Here is a 14,193-nt window from a genome sequence, read left to right as displayed (position 1 = left end):
AATTTCAACGCAGAGGGATCACTGAATTTTTTTTAGAAAAATTGCAGGTACTTTACATAAAGTAAATTACTAAGTTGGAAAAAAAAAAAAAAAAACATATGCCACCTGTCTTGAAATAAATGGTGTGATAAAAACCAAACCGAAAGTTGTATCATCTGTCATAGCGGGAGTGGTTTGTGCAGAGGAAGTCAGGGAAATGCCATATAATTACCCTAACAGATGGTGACTTCGCATAACCTAACCAGCTGACTGGTCTTCAGCAAGGCTCCTGTGTAAGTACCTTCTTTAATGAGAATATTCTTCATGTCCCATTATTATAGCAGTCTTGGAAAAACTAAGGTAAAAATTTTTAACCTATTATTAGTGCTACATATGTAGCCTAGTTCTTAGGGATATTATCAGTTAAAAACATCCGTCTTTACATTACATTGTGATTAAACAGTGAACTGCGATATATTCATAGTTGTAGATATTTTAAAGATATTTCAAATAAATAAACTTTTAAAAGTTTTGTTGGATGGTTGAATTATTTTGTCATTTGGTGACTTTTCATTGTTTTTTTTTTAATCTAAAACTGTGTTAAAAGAATTAGACAGCTTTTGCAAAACAGCTGTATAATAATCAGGCTACAAAATAAAACGATTACCCAGATGTTTGTCAGGAAATAAACACTGAAGTGACACTGTGAAGTGTGAAGCTGTTTGCGTGACCACAACCAGAACATTTTGGTTACGTATGCGTGTTATGTAACCTATTTAATTAAACATGGGAACTTTTTTTAGCACTGTGCCAGAAAAGAGCAGGGGGACTCCTGGACTGCGGACTGAGAATATATGACGGGTTTCTAACTAATCTGTGTTTTTTTGTTCCTTTTTCACTTCACGCATAGCTAACCGGAAGCAGCGGTGGGGGTGGGACTTTCCGAGTCGGCTGGGTATAAACTGCGAAACGGTGAGTGTGTCACCCCAGTGGAAAGGAAAATGCACATTATTGTACTGTTTTGTCTCATGGGTCTGCGTCAGACGAAGCAGCCAGTTTTATTTTCCTCCCTTCGAGACTGCCGTGTGCTGTAGTTTGACTGATATTAGCATTAGCGGCCGTTAGCATTACCATTAGCCTGTGGAGGTCGCTGATCTTATCACGCTGGTTAATTGTGGGACGTTAAATGTCACGTTGTTTCCCTGCTGTGGGTTATTAAGTATTGTTGGGCTGCCGGGGGAAATAATAAATTTACCCAGCTCACTACTACGATATGTTTAACGACGTAGCCTAGCTAGGGTTAGCTTTGAAATTAGATTTGAATCAGGGCGGGACGGGGTGACGTTGGGAAAGTACCTGGTTAACCTGCAGGGGAAACATCGCAGTAAGTTATATTGTCTGTGTTATTTACTGTCGCATTGCCAGGATTACACTGCCTTTGTTCCCAAAAGGTTTAGATGACTAATTATACAGTCATCTACTAAGGTGACTGGGCTTTTGTTAAAGGGACAGTCCACCGATTTAACACAGTGACAGATGCTGTGTCATTATGGGAATTGTAGGATTGTAGGTTTTGAGACAAGACCCACACTCAGGACCAAATATCAGACTGTTTCCCCCTCTGTGGGTTCAGTTTCATCCATCCTTCCTTAAATCTGTCCCATACAGCGTCACAATGTACAGCGAAGTATATTTATACATCTGTGAAGTACTTCTTTATCTAATTCAGCTTTAAATCATTTGTAAATATTAAATTAGTAAATATTACCACACCTTTCAACAGTTGTAAATTGTCATTTTACAGACTAAACAAAAGTTGAATTAAAAAATGCCAATTTGTTTAGGTGCTACCCCCCTTGTAAGCATTTAGTAATGATTAACTGCAAAAAAAAAAAACTTATTTAGCCTTTAATTTTTACATGTGTGGCATTTGAGACAGGACAGCTGAATTTATGTTTTTATGTTTTAGCAGTTGGTGATTTATTCATGTGCCATAATCTTTAGCATTTAGGTTTTTATTGCCATGGTTTTTATTCTTGGAAAATCTGTCATTTATAGTAGAATTACAAATAGTTTTTGTACAGACTTGGCCATTGATTATCAAAGAGGATAATGCCAAAGGTCTTTAGTTTGAAACGCATAGACATTTTGTTAAAGAAGTTAAAATCCTCTGGAGAATACCTCTACATGAACAAAATAAAACATTTGTGTTCTTTCTATCTGTTTTTCTGTCTTTCTACAGGTGCTCGTGACATATAACTAGAGGGACTTTATTATCCCTGTCAAAGGAGGATACAATTCTTTTTATTGGGTTTTTAGTATTCAGTTATGGAGGCTTAAACACATACAAAAGGGATGTCTGACATGGGGGAGGGGTTTGAGAGCACATATCCCTTGGTCTGTGTGTGTGTGTGCTTGTGACATTTGTTTAATTTAGGCTGATAAGTTTGTACAAATAATCACATGCCATATGTTTAAGTTGGAATGGGTAAATAATGTGCTACACATGTCTGTGCTCAGCATACAAGATAAGGTTTACATTGATCCTGGGTGATCTGACCACAGTTTCATGGTATGATTATTGTTTTTACACTATACATCTCATGTAAAGTAATTCATCCTTTTTTACTGCACAAGATGTGTTTTATTTGATATTGTGTCCACTGGGACTGTAACCAAAAAAGAAACGATGACATTTCAGTAGTAAAATGTTACTTATGTTACTCTACTACGTAGAGGTAACAGGGATCCAGATGTAAAGTCTATATGCAAGGATTAGGATGTTTAAGGATGGTATATTACAGATGAGTCCCGTGCTGTGTGGTAATGGTGGTTTCAGACTGGTGCATTTGTTTCTTTGGCTTAAGTTTCACTTTTAGACAAACATCACTTTCTTTTCTACTGTCTTCATCTGAGTTAAACCTTCCCACTTTCCTGTCCCCTGTGTGTCAGTTTTTCGTTTCAGTGTAATTGTGTGTATCTCTGTGAGAGAGTGAGACCTTGGGTTTTCTCAAACCTCTCTCCCTTTGAAGGACATCACTTTTGCCTTTTATCACACTAAAACAAACATGGAAACTCTTGTTCAACTCAAAAACAGCCAGTTTTTGATGGGATTGTGTCGCAATGGCCCTCCACCTGATCTGCAGTATGATAACTCCTCAGGTACCAATTTCTTTTAATTTACTTTTATGATTTATTTATATTTGTTTTGGTATCAAGCCTACCCAGGGAGAATAACAAAATGATTTGGTTTCTTCTGCAGAGCTCTTCCGCATCTCCACCTTTGCTCGTTTCCCAATGTCAGGAGTCACAGAGCGAAGTCTGGCGAGGGCAGGTTGGTTCTACACCGGCGTGGGCGACCGCGTACAGTGTTTCAGGTGTAACGTGACGACAGAGGGCTGGCAGGCCGGAGACTGTCCGACAGAGAAACACAGACTGCTCTCTCCTTCCTGCTCCTTCATCCAGAGCCTCCCATCTACAGCCAACCTGCTCTCCTCCTCTCACTCTGCCTTCTCCCCACTCCGCATTGCCCAAGCCATACCAGTAAGAACACAGGAAGATTTGTACAAAATAAGAGCATTTAGAAGAATATTGCCCCTTTATGCTAGGCATTTATAGCTGAAAAATATTTAATTCAATTGTTTTTGAGGAAAGAATTTTTTTTTTTTTTTTCCCTTCTTCTAGCTCTCTGGACCAGGCCCAGCAGCTCTTAACCCAACAGTAAGCCAAAGTGATGAGCCAGTTGGCTACCTAAATATGGGCTTCTCTGCTCCACCGCCCTCCAGCCCTCTGAGTTCTCGTGGTGTAGAGGACATGTCCCACCAGAGACCAACATGCCACAACCCTAGCATGCGCAGGGAACAGGACCGTCTGGACTCCTTCCACTCCTGGACACTTTCCATCATAACCCCTGCAGAGCTCGCCAAGGCAGGCTTCTATTATTTAGGCCAAGGTGACAGAGTGGCCTGTTTCAGCTGTGGAGGACAGGTGTGTATGTTTGTAGGGCACAGTTGGTCTTTAGGAGCAAATAGCTGATATGTTAGATGGGTTTGTTTGGGTTTTAACTTGGAGTAAACTTTTACCTGGTGGAGTAAATGACAGAAGTGGGCAGGCAGTAGTACGTCCACATAATTCTTCAGGTCAAACGTATATAAGGGGTGGAATTTTTTTTTAAAAGTAGTTGTGTGACAGAATTTTGTGTGTATTTGCAGCTGAGCAACTGGGAGCCAGGTGACAGAGCTGTATCTGAACACCAGAGACATTATCCAAATTGTCGTTTTGTCCGTGGGGACAGAGCTGACAATGTGTCGCTGGCTGGAGCTGTGTCTGGAGCATTAACCTCACAACTGTCAGGAGGAGCACCACCACTCAGCAATGTGTCCAACCCTGCCATGCAGCAGAGCGAAGAGAGGCTGCTCACCTTCGTTAACTGGCCAACCCGTATCCCTGTCCGGCCCGACCAGCTTTCTAAAGCTGGCTTCTACTACGTAGGTAAGGAAAATACCCAGAAGCATGTTGTTTTATGACCTTGACCTCATAAGGAGGAGCATTTAGAAGCCAGACAGGGTGTGGATAGTATCAAATATTAAATCAGTTCAGCTTAAATTTAATCAGAAAGTACATTTGTCCACATGTTTTTGCTCATAAAAAACTAAATGGTACATCCTGGGGAAAAAACACAGATACAAAGTTTGAATGTATAATGTGACATAGTTTTTGCTTAACATTGAAATTAAAAAACGCTATATCCCCAGAATGTCAAAGAGGGTCGTCATTTTTATTTTTCTAAAACAACATTGAAATCCAGACAGACATTACTCACAATGTGTAGATGAAAGCTCAAAATAAGGTAAATTCTTATAACAGTGTTAATATGAGTAAGAGTTTTGTCCCTTATTTTCAGGTGTTTTTTTCAGTGTCTTTTATTTTCATTTTAGCTGGAAAGTCCTGACAATTCTTTTTAAAGGACTTGTGCTTATAAACATGATCTCATGATGATAATTATAGCACCTGACTTGGATGAGTTTATCACCACGGATTCTAAGAAAAAACAGGACATGAATGAGGAGAAACAAATGTGAAATTAGATTGATCTCAGTCATTTTTACCAGAATCACAGTTTTATTTTTCTCTCCTTGAAACCCCTCCTGAAAAACCATTGTCAATCTGAAACCTCTATTTTTGCCATCCAGGTCGTAATGATGATGTTAAGTGCTTCTGCTGCGATGGAGGCCTGCGATGCTGGGAGTCCGGAGACGATCCGTGGGTAGAACATGCCAAATGGTTTCCTCGGTAAGCACTGCTGTTTTATGTTGATTATTTAATTTGGTGACAATGTTCACAGCATTTTATGCCACATTATATCAAAGCCTAGACTAGTATTGTTTGTCTAAATAGATATGTAGCTAATGGTTTGTATAAATGTCTGTATTGGTGAACTGCAGGTGTGAATACTTGCTCCAGGAGAAGGGACAGGAGTTCGTTCACCAGATCCAGGCCCGTTTTCCGCGGCTGTTTGAGCAGGTTAGCAGAGAGCAACATAAATCTGGTGTTGGTTCTAACGTTTGGCAAATAGCAAGTCAGTTAAAAATGCTTTTGTTTTCTCTCCAAAAGCTTTTGATAAATGGAGACACTGCCTCCAGAGACTTTGTGGATCCACCTGGTGAGTTGGAAAAAAAAAAAAGAAGTAAAAACTGAAATTATTTTTTTGGCAAGTGGATGTCTGGACTATACAAGAACTTACTGAGAAGAACCAAAAAATTAGCAAATTAGAGCAAACACCAGACAACATTTTGGAGAGAGGACAGGATGAATGTTTCAACAAAGTTGTTCTAATACTATGAAAGAGGTTGGCCAAACTCTTTTCTAGCCATCATCTGTTTTATTAAGAGTTTTGGTGGTATCCCTGTTAAACCGGAGCTTATTGAAATTAAATGACACAATGCAAAGGCATCAGAGTTTTCTTGTTAGCAAGTCATATCACCCAGCCTGATGTATATTCTCTCTTTTCCACCAGTGGTTCACCTCGCTCCTGGAGAGGAGCGGTCCGAGGATGCCATCATGATGAACACCCCTGTGATTAAGTCTGCCTTGGAGATGGGTTTTGAGAGGAGTCTAGTCAAACAAACAGTCCAGAGCAAGATCCTGACCAGTGGTGAGAACTACAGAACAGTGCAGGAACTGGTTTCAGATCTGCTGAGTGCCGAGGACCAGAAGAGGGAAGAGGAGCGAGAGATGCTGGCAGAGGCGATGGCATCAGGTACAGCTGATGGTGAAAATGTGCTGTTCATAAAAATGAACAACCATGTGATAGTTGATTTATTGACTGTTCTTAGAAAAGCAAATCAGGAACAGTACTTTAATAACTCTCTCTCTCTCTCTCTCTCTCTTTTTTAGATGGTTTCACCTTTGTGAAGAGACATCAGGCAGCGTTGATCCAGCGTCTAAAGAGTGTCGAACCAGTGTTGGAGCACTTAAGAGAACAAAATGTGTTATGTAAGTTAATTTTACTGCGTTTTATTCTTCTAGGGGGCACTGAGTTCATTCAACCTGATATTTTTCTCCAAAAGTTCCAATTATAATTAAAACAAATGGTTAAAAGTGCCTTGTAGAAATTCAATGATTCACAGACTTTACTACAACTATTTACATTATGATTTGTAACTACAATGAAATAGCTAAATATGGTTTTCTAGGATAATTGTAACTGGGTTTTGTAAAACAGTTTATTAGGGGTGATGTCAGGTTTCCCATGAATCTATAGCTGCTGCACATTTAAGGTGTATAAGTCAATCAGCGTAAAATTAACATAGCACACTTATTTGAAGTTTTGTTCAGTGTTCATTTATTGGTTAATAATCAGAAGTGATTTGAAAATTGGACACATTTTCCCAATCTTTTGACTGCTGGTGTGGTTCAAAAACTTAACTGTTAGTAACGCTTCCCCATTGACCTGTAGCTTCTGAGGAGTATAGCAGCCTACAAGCTCAGACGTCAGCCCAGCAGCAAACTGCCAGGCTAATAGAGCTCGTCCTCACAAAGGGAAACGCTGCTGCTGAGGTCTTCCGCAACTGGATCCAGAAAAACGATGTCCACTTGCTAAGAGATCTCATGGGTATGTCTTTCCCAAAGCTTAGGTTTCATTTAACTATCAGCACTTTAAAGAAAATAAGCGTAGACAATTTAGACTATATTTGTAAACTATATTTGCATAAACCACAGCCTGAGCTAACATGTTTTCATTCACATTTTCAGCCCAGTCAAACGAAGCTGCATCACCAAGCCAAGATCTTTCAGGTATGAAGACACACTCAAGCTTCACATTTTTCATTCCACTATTTAACGTATTCAACGCTTTGTAACTTCTATATGAAAAAAGAAATGATCATTCTATACTTAAGTCCCATGATGTCAAGTTACTGAATGTTTCTGTAGCTTCTCCACAGCATAACCTTTGAGAAATGTGGTCATTTAACAGTTAAAGGGAATTAGCAGACTAGCATGGTGGATGTTAGGATGGAAAGTGATAGATTTCTATCTTTGCAGACCTCCCCATGGAGGAGCAGCTGCGGCGCCTGCAGGAAGAGCGTACCTGCAAAGTGTGTATGGATAAGGAGGTCAACATTGTCTTCATCCCATGTGGACACCTGGTGGTTTGCAAAGAGTGTGCACCGTCACTGCGCAAGTGCCCGATCTGCAGAGGCCTGGTTAAAGGCACAGTTCGAACCTTCCTCTCATAACCAGAAGGCTGTGAGCCACGTTTCCACATATCATGTCACCGTGTGACTGAATGCAAGCAATATACATTTACAGTCATTGTAGAAAACAGGTTGGTTGTTGTGCATCCTAAAAGACATTAAAACCAACAGCATAACCACATAAAGCTCCCAGACATAACATTACCTGATAGAATGTAATAATACATTAGACTATAACATTCAATACGAGGCCCTATTAATATGTGATCTCTGGCGGTTACTCTTAAGCCTGGGTTGGATTTTTGAAATCAATACCATTCTATTAAATATATTTATGCAGTTTCTACAATAACATAGTATAGTATAATATCACAATTCCTGTGAACTGAATTCAGAGTTGGAGTCAGCAGTCTGATTAATTGTGCTGACTGATCCTACTGTAATACTGTGGTCAAATCTCAAAGAAACGCAGTCAACCCAGCACTGTTCTAATCCAAATATATAACCACATTGAATTAAAGAATCTAAACTTTATGAAAATAAAGTGTCTCTATAACATTAACTTAAGCATATTCCCATGACCCTTGTAAAGTTTAGACCAGTTCTTGTGTCTAATTGAGAGAAGCTAAAATTACTTTAAGGTACTACAAATATAAATCAAAGGCATGCTTTTTCATACAGAAAAGGAATATAAACCAGGAAAACGCCTGAACTGACTTGTCAATTACTGTATGACCTGCATCTCCAGTGTATCAGCAGCTATTGTATTTATTTTACAAAATAAAGTGTGTGTCTTACCTTTTTCCTCTGTCTGGTCAGTAAACGCATGAAGAGCTTGGTCCTGCAAACCCATGGCACTGACAGCTGTCGGTTTTGTGGTCTACATTAGCTGTTATTCAGTAAACGCAAACAAATATTACTAAACATTGTTCCAACTTGAGCTCAACATTTGCCACTGTCTGATTTCAGTAAATCTCAGAGCAGTTACATACAAGCAATACACTGTTTAAGAATCCTGTTCATTTATGCTACGGGAACCTATATATTAGTTTTTCCCTTACTATTATTATTACTAGTGATAGTAGGCCTGAAGCAGATAACTCACTAGACCTACCATATCACTTTTTTTAAGCACAACTGTGGCTGTGAGACAGGACTTTGTTAGTTCACGTATTGGAAACAAGTCACAGGAAGAAGTTTTAACATTTAATGGAACCATATTCCTATTAGTAATTACATTTTTAAGGTATCCATAATATGCCTCTATTTCTTCCAGTTACAATTGTACCCTCTCTGGTCAGAATGGTAAATACAATAACACAATAACATTTAAATATATTATTGGTAGGACTTGTATTTCAAGATATTTTCAATTTGGATTTTACAAGTTAAAACTAAATTTAAGGTACCGTATTTTCCGGACTATAAGTCGCATTTAAAAAAAAAAAAAAAAACTCCACTGGTTCACCCTGCGACTTGTACAGCGAAGTGACTTATGTGCATATTTACAGTCATTTAGCGGTACATGGCACTCTAGACTCAATTGAAGGTAATAAAGTAAAAACGTTTATGTTCACACTAAACTCCCAGAGTAACACAAGTGAAAGTGACACTATACCAGAGATTTCTAAGTTCAGGTAAAGTTTGTAGCTGAAACAAAGTTTGGAGTAGAGGACACGCTTCATCTCCCTTCCTTCACCCTGATGTTGGTGCAGTTTAATGTTAACACAGATGAATGAATTTCATAATGCACTTCTGCTTGTTGTTATGCCTATAATTAGTATAATTAGAAATGCGACTTATAGCCCAGAAACTAGGGTATATTAAAATCCTAATGAGCTACGCTGGACATGGATAGCAAATATCTGTAGTTCAAATTCATTCTGGTCACAAAACATTTTAGATATCTACACTGAGATCCTCCCCAGGACAAATTATGGTGTTTATGTGTTTTTTGGCCTTGTAATTTCAGATGTCCAATGCATTCTGATATGTTAAATGAATATTCTGGATATCTGTGAAAGATTTGTTACCATTGAAATAAAAACCTGTTTCAGAAATCTTCGGTCCAATTGTTACTAGTCCTAATTTTAATTTCAGATATCTACGATGCAAATGTGTTTTTGATAACCAGAATGAACATCTGGATATCAAAAAGACATTTCTTACCAGGAAAAACTCCCATGTGAGATATCTACAATCCAGTGGTTATCCAATATAACTGAATAATCTATGAAGCATTTTAAAATTAAAATATTGTCAACAGTATCTACATATCATTTGTGGATACTACAGTACATTTGTGGATACCTACAGTTGTATTTTCTAGTCCTAACTCTAATACAGGTATCTGAAATTGAATTGTGTATTTTCCAAATTCCGTTATGGATATCTAGAATTAAAATGAGCACTGGTAAAAACTGGATTATAGCTCTTTATCTTTGATATGAAAATATGAAAATGCAGGTGTGGGTATCTGAGGTTTAATGGCAATTTGTCCCAGGAGGAATAGCATTTGGATATTGAAATGTTGTTGACTAGGATAAACTAAATGTGGGTTTTCTACATGCTCAGTATGGTACTGCTAAGATCCTTATATACAGTTGTGCTCACTGTTTCACATCATGCCATGACCAGCAGGTGTCGCCATATCGACCGTCAAAGCTTCAGAACAGCAAATCATTTTTGAAAGTTTAGTTCATATTGATTCAATGTTTCTGAAAGCCTTGTTTTATCCCAGCACTGATTATCACTACTAGGCTGCATCTGCCACTTTAGTTATACAGAACAGCAACATGCCAGCACAATATTATAACATAATTATATTGAAAACTAAAGATGCTTTGAGCCTGGTAACTCGCAATTGCGTTTCCTGCATTAAAATGCTGTGGTCAGTCTATTAAGTACATCTGACTAAAACTAATGCAGTCTAATGTAACAGTCCTGAAATAAATGCCCCTTTCAAGAAGATAATATGCAATTTTTATTTTAAAGAGGTGTTTTTTTCAGATGTATGATCTTTTTGGATCTTTGTGCCATTGAACTGCACTGCATTATACAGACGTGGGTTTCCATATAGCCTTGACACCAGGGCAGACAAATGTCAGCAGTAGTGGAACATCCCACAGTGCAAATCTGAGGTACCAGGACTCTGCTAATTTCCTTTTAATGACTCTGCTAGATCTGACAGCTTTAGTTATTCCCCATACTACAATTTTTAATACCAACTCTTTAGTGAAAACTTCTATCTTGTAGAATATGATGTATTGCTGCAGATAAAGCAATTACAATGAACTCATTCTAAGTACAATTACCCAATCTTAAACAACTACAGCAGTTATTACACTCAAAACATAACTGTAAAACACATGAACCTCTATCCTGAGGAAACCTTTTAGTGGACTATTTTCACTTCGCACAGTTACGTGTACTGAAGTATAGGATTTGAATACTTCTTCAACCACAGCCTGTCAGTATAATGCAGTACACTTCAACAGCTAGTTTAAAATACCTCAAAACAAAACCCTCTGCATTATCACCTTAAATCAAGAGTATTTATCCCAGGATGGCTGTCTAATACAGATTATATTTACTTTAGCATACCTAACAAATTGGCCACAGAGTATAAACATGTTAGTGCTAAACCTAACCAATGAATAGGAGACTTCAATGTTTAGACATGTTGCACATCATGAAGACAAACTGGCAAACATCTCATACTTAAAGCAACTTACCTGCTTTAAACAACAACCAAACCCACCAAAAGCACATCTGTCTTTCATAATTCTGTGTGGAAGACAAAAACCTATATCCTGTTACAACTCCTAGAGTGACACAGTCAGGTATATGAACGGAAGTAAATCTCTAAACTGAAGAACTGTAATAAGGCAAAAGCAGGTTAAACCTAATTTGTTCTATGTTCCTGTTTTTAATGTCAACTCTCGAGGACAAACACCAGGACACTGAAATGGTTTTAATTTGTACAAATATTTATTCATCCACAAGTCTCCTCAGCCACAGTTTAGATGATGCCAATCTGTAAAAAAGAAAGACATGAATTACACATTGTCAACACAATGAATACATATGTACCTGCATTATCTGGCATCAGTGGTTCCTTTGAATGCATCACAGACATTCAGAAGTAATAAAAGTTTACATCACTTGCACAGAACAACAAAACCTCTTAAAGTAAATACAACCAGAAAAAAGACTGACCAATTTAAAAATGCAAAACATCTCACCTTGTTTGCAACATCCAGTGCGTCATAATCTGGTGCGAGACGAACGTACGCCTTCTTCTCACCATCAGGCCTGAACACAGACGCGCATGATGAAGCCAGGAAAGGAAATTGTAAATGAAATCTATACGGTCAAATTTATTAGTAATGGAGGAGGAAAAAGTAAGGAGTAGGAGTAGGAGTTGTCTAGACCACATTTTGAACCGAAATCCTGTTTTTACATTTTCAACACCTGATCTACAAATGCCATCCCACAACAAATGCAAAAACATATCTTAATACAAATTGTCATTCCTCTCAGTCTTGCTTAGAAAAGTTACCTGATGAGTGTGTTGACTTTGGCGACGTCGATGTCGTACAGCTTCTTGACAGCGTGTTTGATCTGGTGTTTGTTTGCCTTGACGTCCACAATGAACACAAGTGTGTTGTTGTCTTCAATTTTCTTCATGGCAGACTCTGTTGTCAAGGGGAACTTGATGATGGCATAGTGATCCAACCTACAGAAAACAAAAAAAAAAGATTAGATTACAAACTTAAAAAAAAAAAAAAAAAAAAAAAAAAAAAACTCTCCCAACAAACCTGTAAAAATCTTCTACAATATAAAAATCAAAATTTCTTATTCTCCATTATTAAAATAATTGTTTTAGTTGGGTGCATCAGTGGTTTATAAAGCTGGAATCATGCTTTTTCATACTTTGATCGCTATTACCATCATATGCACCAAATTTTATCCCGGTACATTTATAGTAAAGTATTGTAAGCTTACTTGTTCCTGCGAGGAGCACTCTTACGAGGATACTTGGGCTGCCTGCGGAGACGGAGGGTTTTGGGGCGACGGAAGGTGGGAGAAGTCCTGATCTTCTTCTTTCTCTGGCTGTGCACTCCTTTGAGCACAGCCTTTTTCGCCTTCAAAGCCTTTGACTTGGCCTCAGTCTTGACAGGGACAGCTAAGTCAGAAATATCATTGTTACTTTTGGTCAGCTGTTCACAATCCTCAGGTCTGTGACTTGTTAATGTGCCACAAAACACTGGAAAATAGCTCAGCTGAAATATCACAGTTCATTAAAGTGGGCTTGTACATTATTCCTAAAGCTGACCAAGGTTAATACATGGAAAAGCCACATTTCTATCGACAGGCTGAAACAGTGAAACAAGGTTCACCTGTCTGAAGATGCAATAAACATGCTCATCTCAAAATAGGATATGTGTTGTTGTAGCAGCAGGGACATTTTTAGAAAACATGACAAAATCCTATGACATTTTTGTTGTGACATTGATATGCAGATAACTGAAAAACTCACAAACCTAAACGTAGCTATTTTAGCACATGAACACACTTTACCTCAGCTAATACAGAAGTCAGGGAGAAACTAAACTCAGTCCTTACTTAAACGCGATAAGCTCGAACACAGACCAGTTTTAGTGCTACAAACCCACCGGTGTTTATAACTAACAAAACGCCTACATAAACATTTTACACAGCGTTAGCTTTCTCCTAAAATAACAAGCTAACTTTCACGTGTAGCCAATGCAACGTTTCCAACTCCACTGAGGGCTAACATGATGCCAAAACAGCTAACCGACCTGTTTGTTATATGATATTTAGGACTATTGCGACCCGTGAGATACGTAACTAAACCGCGTGTATATAAAACTGTGTCATATAAAATCATTAGACAGTCGTATCTGCTAGCAGACATTATTTCCATCGGCATCAACGCAAACGTGCTAACATTAGCTTAGCATCACGTTCCAGCATACATGCCGGAGACCCGTCAGCGTTACGTGCCTATTTAATCAAATGACAAGAATTCCGTGATATTATTTAAACCACTGTCCTCTTACTCGTAAATTCTCGGGTATGTTTTTTTAGACCTTCGAGGTGCTAGTCGTATAAATTACACAGTTTATTCATTCAAAATGATAAGATTGTCGTACCTTCCTTCTTCACCTTCGGTGCCATGTTGAGAAAGGAAGAAGGAACGGGGTTTTCTGCAGTATATTGCATGGGCGAGATCTCATGGCAGATATCGCGATGTTTCGGGGAGGAAGGGTTCCGTATGGTTCCATTGTGGGTAAATTTGTGGTTATTATCAAATTAAAAATCATAAAAAAACATGTCAAAGATGTGCAAAGATTCCTTTTTAATATTGTTGAAGGACCAATGTTTAACTTTAAATGTTTCCACCTGTCTGAACATAGTACTACATTAGCCTGTTTCAGGATGAAACAGATTAGCTTCATTTCAAAACTCAAGAAATGTTACACCATCATGC

The 14,193-nt window shown here is 38.2% G+C and overlaps 2 protein-coding genes and 2 non-coding genes across 7 annotated transcripts; 1 reads left to right on the top strand and 3 right to left on the bottom strand.

Annotated features, from left to right (window-relative positions):
- Positions 1-185: 185 nt before the first annotated feature.
- birc2 (baculoviral IAP repeat containing 2) lies at positions 186-8,480 on the top strand. 4 transcript variants are annotated; one of them, XM_026328503.1, is made up of 15 exons: positions 186-272; positions 890-951; positions 2,222-2,551; positions 2,932-3,141; positions 3,242-3,522; positions 3,664-3,966; positions 4,191-4,470; positions 5,172-5,271; positions 5,424-5,502; positions 5,593-5,641; positions 5,996-6,238; positions 6,376-6,474; positions 6,938-7,093; positions 7,234-7,275; positions 7,525-8,480. In XM_026328503.1, exons 4-15 carry the CDS (start codon positions 3,048-3,050, stop codon positions 7,716-7,718), a joined length of 1,920 nt encoding a protein of 639 aa, XP_026184288.1. In that variant the 5' UTR covers positions 186-272; positions 890-951; positions 2,222-2,551; positions 2,932-3,047; the 3' UTR covers positions 7,719-8,480. The 4 variants fall into 4 exon arrangements, with proteins under 4 accessions (XP_026184288.1, XP_026184286.1, XP_026184289.1 ...); XM_026328501.1 differs by having other exon boundaries at positions 2,222-3,141; XM_026328504.1 differs by lacking the exons at positions 186-272; positions 2,222-2,551.
- Positions 8,481-11,644: 3,164 nt separating this feature from the next.
- rpl23a (ribosomal protein L23a) lies at positions 11,645-13,963 on the bottom strand. The gene is made up of 5 exons (XM_026328348.1): positions 13,856-13,963; positions 12,684-12,864; positions 12,238-12,414; positions 11,921-11,990; positions 11,645-11,712 (listed from the first exon to the last, which is right to left on the bottom strand). The coding sequence occupies exons 1-5, from the start codon at positions 13,923-13,925 to the stop codon at positions 11,698-11,700; spliced, it is 513 nt and encodes a 170-aa protein (XP_026184133.1). The 5' UTR covers positions 13,926-13,963; the 3' UTR covers positions 11,645-11,697.
- Positions 11,779-11,846, bottom strand: LOC113143661 (small nucleolar RNA SNORD42). Its single transcript, XR_003297079.1, has one exon. It is a non-coding gene; the product is annotated as a small nucleolar RNA SNORD42 (small nucleolar RNA).
- LOC113143662 (small nucleolar RNA Z17) lies at positions 12,568-12,639 on the bottom strand. The gene has a single exon (XR_003297080.1). It is a non-coding gene; the product is annotated as a small nucleolar RNA Z17 (small nucleolar RNA).
- Positions 13,964-14,193: the final 230 nt, after the last annotated feature.

The sequence above is a fragment of the Mastacembelus armatus genome, chromosome 14, assembly GCF_900324485.2.
Source record: "Mastacembelus armatus chromosome 14, fMasArm1.2, whole genome shotgun sequence".
In the NCBI taxonomy this organism is placed as follows: domain Eukaryota; kingdom Metazoa; phylum Chordata; class Actinopteri; order Synbranchiformes; family Mastacembelidae; genus Mastacembelus; species Mastacembelus armatus.
Note: the sequence above shows the minus strand (reverse complement) of the source record. Positions and strands in the feature narration are given on the sequence as shown.

Excerpts from the sequence above, each read along its gene's own strand:
- birc2 (XM_026328503.1), top strand. The coding sequence starts at position 3,048 with ATGGAAACTCTTGTTCAACTCAAAAACAGCCAGTTTTTGATGGGATTG. Across the intron at positions 3,523-3,663 it reads GCATTGCCCAAGCCATACCA|CTCTCTGGACCAGGCCCAGC; the intron begins GTAAGAACACAG and ends CCCTTCTTCTAG. Across the intron at positions 5,642-5,995 it reads AGACTTTGTGGATCCACCTG|TGGTTCACCTCGCTCCTGGA; the intron begins GTGAGTTGGAAA and ends CTTTTCCACCAG.
- rpl23a (XM_026328348.1), bottom strand. The coding sequence starts at position 13,925 with ATGCAATATACTGCAGAAAACCCCGTTCCTTCTTCCTTTCTCAACATG. Across the intron at positions 12,865-13,855 it reads ACCGAAGGTGAAGAAGGAAG|CTGTCCCTGTCAAGACTGAG; the intron begins GTACGACAATCT and ends TTTCTGACTTAG. Across the intron at positions 12,415-12,683 it reads AGTGCTCCTCGCAGGAACAA|GTTGGATCACTATGCCATCA; the intron begins GTAAGCTTACAA and ends TGTTTTCTGTAG.